At 44.6% G+C, this 6,000-nt stretch overlaps 1 protein-coding gene across 5 annotated transcripts in view; it reads left to right on the plus strand.

Annotated features, from left to right (window-relative positions):
- The window catches only part of AGK (acylglycerol kinase), a 518,819-nt gene extending 514,902 nt beyond the window's left edge, over positions 1 to 3,917 (plus strand). For all 5 annotated transcript variants that reach the window (XM_033958385.1, XM_033958387.1, XM_033958383.1 and 2 more), the window contains one exon: positions 3,538 to 3,917. In XM_033958385.1, coding sequence (XP_033814276.1) covers positions 3,538 to 3,717 — 180 coding nt within the window. In that variant the 3' untranslated portion in view covers positions 3,718 to 3,917. The remainder of the gene's footprint in view (positions 1 to 3,537) is intronic.
- The last annotated feature ends 2,083 nt before the right edge of the window (positions 3,918 to 6,000 follow it).

The raw sequence follows: 6,000 nt of genomic DNA on the forward strand, positions 1-6,000 counted from the left end.
ACATGGCCTCTACAGTGCATGTTACTCCATGGCATGTATCCATTTGAGAGAAGCCTGATGGACCCTAGCTTCCCAGTGGTCTTATATAATTGGGAACCTAACAGCTGTCATCCAGGTCCTTCCAGATATAACTCAGATTTCTTCTCTGGTGGATGATTCGATCCAATCTGACTGTGGAGCTCCCATTCCAAATTCCACCTCCTCAGAAGGTATTCATGATGGATGCATCAAACTTGGGATGGAGAACTCATGTAGATGGGCTTTACATCTAGGAGTGTGGTCTACTCAGGAGACATATTTCCACACTAGCCCCTAACTCCAGGATGTTTCTTTAGAATGCTCTATAGCAGGGGTGTCCAACCCGTGGCCCAACAAGGAGTTTCGTGCAGCCCAGCTTCTCCCTCCCTCCCTTCTGTGCCTCCCTCCAGCAGGTAGTTTTCTGGCCAGCTCCCTTGCTGCAGTCGTCCACAGTCGGCGTCGGCTCTTCGTATGCAATCTGCGGCTGTGTAAGAAGCAATCCCTGGGGAGCTCATCTAGATGGCCTTCTTACTCAAGGTCACTGGTTCCCCAGAGAACAACGCTTTCAAATAAAGCTTTTGGAACTCAGAGCGATTTACTATGCTCTCAGAGCTTTTCAGCATTTAGTAGTCAATCGTGTCCTTATAGTCCGCACAGACAATCAAGTCGCCATGTACTGTATAAACAAGCAAGGAGGGATGGGTTCTCTCCTTCTCTGTCAAGAGGCTCAGAAGATATGACTTTGGGTGATTGCTCACAACATCTTTCTTAAAGCAAGCTATATTCAGGGAAAACAGAATTTCTTAGCAGACAAACTCAAAAGACTTCTTCAACATTACAAATGGACGCTCAATTTAGCAGCTCTCATCCCATTTTCTCTCAATGAGTGACTCCTCAAGTGGATGTGTTTGCATCCCCCCACAACAACAAGTTGCCCCAGTTCTTCTACAGACTGTACTCTCCTCATTGTCTGGAGGTGGATGCTTTTCTGGATTGAACACACAAGTTTCTCTATGCATTTCCACCCATCCCTCTCATTCTCAAGACACTTGTCAAAGCCAAGCAGGAGTCAGCCACTATGATATAGCTCCTGAGTGGCCCAGACAGCCTTGGTTCTCCCTTCTACTTCAACTCAGCATCAAGAAGCCAGTACCTCTGCCAATTTTTCCATCTCTTCTCTTGCAGAATCATAGTTCTTGTCTACATCCCAGCTGTCAGTCTTTACACCTGACAGCTTGGTACCTCTCGGGCTGAGTTCAGCTGATCTTCACCTTTCTCAGCCTGTCAGACTCATATTGGAAGCTTCCAGAAAACCAGCCACTCAGCAGTGTTATCAGCAAAAATGGACTCGTTTTTCTGCTTGGTGTCTTCTTCATCACCAGGATCCGAAATCCATCTCTGTTTTTCTCAGTTTTGTCTGACTCTGGCCTTAAATCCATATCCACTACCTTGAAAGACCCCTCTGGAGAATCCCACTGCTCCATGACTAAGTAATTAATGTCTGGATGCCAGAGAAATATAGAAGACTAAACCCTCACTCCACTCATAAGGGAGGAGTAAATAGAAGGAACTGGCAGAGAGTCTAAATTCAGTTCATGCAAAGACTCAGAAATGAAATCTGTCAGGGCTGTGGGATCAGCCCCAAGATTGAAGGCCATAATAGGATCTAAGGCACTAGCCTGCGGCACAGCCTCCCCCGATACAGGAGGTGCATCCATGGACAATAAAGGCTGAGGAAGGGGAAGGAAAAGATTACAAAAAATCTAAGATAGCCATTGTCAGGATTTTGGCACCAAAAATTTCTGGGAAAAAACCCAAAGATAAATCCCCCCCAATAAATTTAGTTTTTTTTTAAAAGGGGGAACATGCATAAACTACCAAAACATGCAAATTAACACCCCCCTCCCCCCGCCGATTCACATCATAGGCTGTAACAGCCTTATTCACTGTGACCTGTACTGGAAAAGTGCTATAGCCTGCTTCAGCTCTGTACAGTAGCTCTAAAAGGAGAAGAAATCACTGCTTTGTGCTGAAAGTTCTTTCCAATGCTGATCTTTGGGCTGCCAGTCAGGCCCGATGTCTGACTGAACCCCTACCCCCAAAGACCGACTACAAAAAAAAAAGGGGGGGGGAAGTGAAAATCCAGCCGGCACCCTGTGAGATACCACTGAGCTTCCTATGGATGCTTAACAGCCTGAACTCAAACCCCTGCTAAGCTGTGAGTGAGGGATGGTAAAAGCAAGCTCAAAAAACACTTATGCAGGGTGGCCATCAGGTACCACAAGGGATTGGCTTGTCAGGTGCAGAGCTCAGTCTGCTTCTCCATGCAGGGAGGATTGACCCTGAAATTAGGAAGCTCCAAGCACTGAAACCATCGAAAACTAACTGAAAAACACTGAGTAAAATAAAGAAAAAAAAGAGCAGAACAGAAACACTCTTTCAGGCTTGCACACAGAAGGAAAAAAAAAAACTGTAGGTGGCAGTAGAGCTCCCAGTGAAGTTAAGAGGGTTACAGAAAAAAATCCAGAGTGGATTCCTTCTGCGGAGCTCACAGTGATGGGAAAATTACCCACTTGTCCATACTGACACACCTATTGTACTGGAAAGGATTTTTGTGTAGAGTAATGTTGCTGGATATGAAAACTATACATCTTAAATGGATTGTGTGTGATGCCCCCAGAATTGTCTCTTTGGAGAATACAAATGATACATCTCATTGGGCAGCTGGGTTAGAACTCTGTTATCTGGGAACCCTTTTGGCTTACATTAATCGTAGTAACATGCAGCAGGATACTTAAATTTCAGTAAAGTGTTTATCTTTTGTATGGGCTCAATTTGGGTATGGAAGGAGGGTGGGGGGTAGGATGGGATAAGTTTGAGTATAGATGAGAGATTATGCTTGGATGATCATATTTGTACTTGAGATCCTTTGTTGATGGAAATTGCACTATTTTGTTTAAAATTATATTTTCTTTCATCCAATAAAAATGGTTTTCAAATAAATAAGGTATCAAATTTGTACCTCAGAAATGAGCAGTAGGCTAGAAAATATTGCAGCATTCTACCTTGGGGTGTGGGGATATAAAGGAAGACTGTTTCTGAATTGTACACCAGTTACTGAAGCTCTCCTCACAGTCTGCAGTACACAGTCAGGTGTTCAGAATCTCCACAATGAATATGCATGAGATGTACATGAAAAGATATGAAGTATGCATGAGAGAAATTTGCATGAACGAATCATGGGTATCCTGAAAACCTGACTGTGTGTTGCAAGGAGATGACAGGGCAGGGATCTCCTGCTTTAACATTAAAGGAAGTGTTCCTAGCTCAGGGCATTCATCCCAGAACACATTTTTTTTAAAGGGCTATGAATTATAGGAAGCCAAATTCTGTCCTAGGCTGTATAGTTTTTACTTTGTGAAATTCCAAAAGAAAAAAAATACTTGAATTGGATCTCTTACATAAAAGCTGTAACTTAGCAAAGTTTTTGGCTTAATAAAGATGGATTTCTTCACACAGGGCACAGAGGGTTTCTTCAGTATTGATGATGAAGAGTATGAAGCCATGTCAGTGGAGGTGACATTACTACCACAGAAGTTACAGTTCCTGTGTGATTCCAAGAAGAAGCACAAGCTACTCCAGCAGGATGACAGTCCCCGTTTAAGTGCAGAAACCTCTCAAGATCAGCCTTACAAATGAGGAAACCTATCTTGCTTTTAGCACAGTAGTTTCTCTGGGCCTTGTACTCTTAGAGCTGATCACTACCACCTGCAGAGTTCTGGCAGGGGGGGAGGGGAAAGCACACCATATACCCCCATGCTCTGTGTTCACCAAGCAAGCAGCAAGCCTGTATTTTTCATATCCTTCTGAAAGTGTAAATAATAGAGAGTTGTTGGTCAGGAAACTTGTCTATGGCTTAATTTTACATCATATTTTAGAGAACTTTATCTGTATTCTCATTCTATTTTCTCCTTTGGTTGTACTCCCTCAGCTGGATCTAACTTAATGAAGCTACTGGTGGTGCTGCTGCTGCCCTCCTGCATGCTTCCACCACAAACCAGTGCATCCAACACAAAGGATAGCTACTCTACTCAGGCCAAAAAATGTTAGAAATGCTGGATCAGCTGCAAGAAGAAGGTTTCTCCTTTTCTAAAAGGGGGTGATGAGTGTTTGGGAGTGGGATATGATTGAAGGATGCTTTGTCAGTCATGAGTATGGAGAGGAAGTACAGTGGTGCCTCACACAACGAACTTAATCCGTTCCAGGAGCAAGTTTGTTATGTGAAACGTTCGTTGTGTGAAACGCGTTTTCCCATAAGAATACATGTAAAACAAAATAATTCGTTCTGCAGCCCTGTTTTCCCATAAGAATACATGTAAAAGAAAATAATTCGTTCTGCAGCCCTACATTTCCCTCCCTCCACCTCACCTTATATGCAGAGTTTGCCAGCTTTCTTTTTCACCCAGCCGCACGCTTTCAAAAAGCTGTGCACGCGCAGCTGCTGAAGTTGATCAATGTTCTCTTCTCCTGCAACTTCCGGTTTCCGGTTGCGTCAGAGGAGAAGATTGAACAACAGAGCATGCGCGCATGTGCTGCTCTTTGAAAGTGTGTGGCTGGCCGAAAAAGAAAGCCGGAAAACTCGGCATCTAAGGTAAGGTGGAGGGAGATGACGGAACACTGCATTCAGACAGGAGGGTGCTGCTGTTTCCGGCTTCGGCGAGAGTAGTTCCGCCCCCCCCCGGGCCCCTCGGGCGACTTCGTTGTGTGAAACGAAGTTCGTTATAGGGAGCAAGACAAAAAGTTCGTTATGCGCAGCGTTCGCTGTACGAGGCGTCCGTTATGCGAGGCACCACTGTATCTGATTGAGGAAGGTATGAGCCTGAAAAGAGTCATAGGTATAGAATGAGATGAAATTCTGATTGAAGGTGGCATGTATACACAGCCTTTGCTATCTGGATATTTTATTTTTCCATCATATTGGCCCTAGTTTCTCCTTTCTGCTAATTCTCCTACCAGTGACTGCTGTCCATTTGTTTTTTTATCCTTGCTCTTATCTTGTTTCATTCCCTCTATGTACCCTGTCTGTAACAGGATGAATAAACAGAGGTAGGAAAGAGCACTTTCTCACCCACACACCACCTTCTCTCACACCCATCTTACTCCTTTCCCAGCCTCTTATATCCTCCCATATTTCATCTACTCCCTATTATCACATTTCTTCCCTCTGTAGGCATTTTCTAGTGCAATAGGTGTATCATTCTGGATGAACGGGTAATATCCCCATGCTTGTAAGCTGTGCAGAAGGAATTCACTCCAACTTTTGAATCTGTCCTCCTTCATTAGAGGGCTCTGCTGGTCCCTTCAGTTTTTCCTTCCGCATGTAAGCCAGAAGGAGTGTTTTTGATCAGCTGTGTATATTTCTTTATTTTTTTGGTTCATAGACAACGCGGAAGACAAAGGCGCGCGCCGACAACTGAGCACAAGACGGAGGTGCGCGCCCAAAAAAATTACTGTTTTTAGGGGCTCCGATGGGGGGTTTTGTTGGGGAGCACCCCCAGTTTACTTAATACAAATCGCGCTGGCGTTGTGGGGGGTTTGGGGGGTTGTACTTTGTAACCCCCCACATTTTACTGTAAACTTAACTTTTTCCCTAAAATTAGGGAAAAAGTGAAGTTTTCAGTAAAATGTGGGGGGTTACAACCCCCCAAACCCCCCACAACGCGGCGTGATCTGTATTAAGTAAAGTGGGGGGGTTCCCCCCCACGCCCCCCGTCAGAGCCCTAAAAACAGTAATTTTCTTCGGCGCGCGCCTCCGCACTGCGCTCAATTGTCTGCTCACGCCTTTGTCCCAGCGTGCTTTTTGACCTGACACCATTTTTTTAATGTCTATTTTGCATTTGGGATGGCTTTTGGTGCTCAGAGCTCCCCTTGATGGGGGTTTAGCTCTGCCTGTGTAGAGAAACAGACTGATGGCTGTAGCTA

This window comes from Geotrypetes seraphini, chromosome 9 (assembly GCF_902459505.1).
Source record: "Geotrypetes seraphini chromosome 9, aGeoSer1.1, whole genome shotgun sequence".
In the NCBI taxonomy this organism is placed as follows: Eukaryota; Metazoa; Chordata; class Amphibia; order Gymnophiona; family Dermophiidae; genus Geotrypetes; species Geotrypetes seraphini.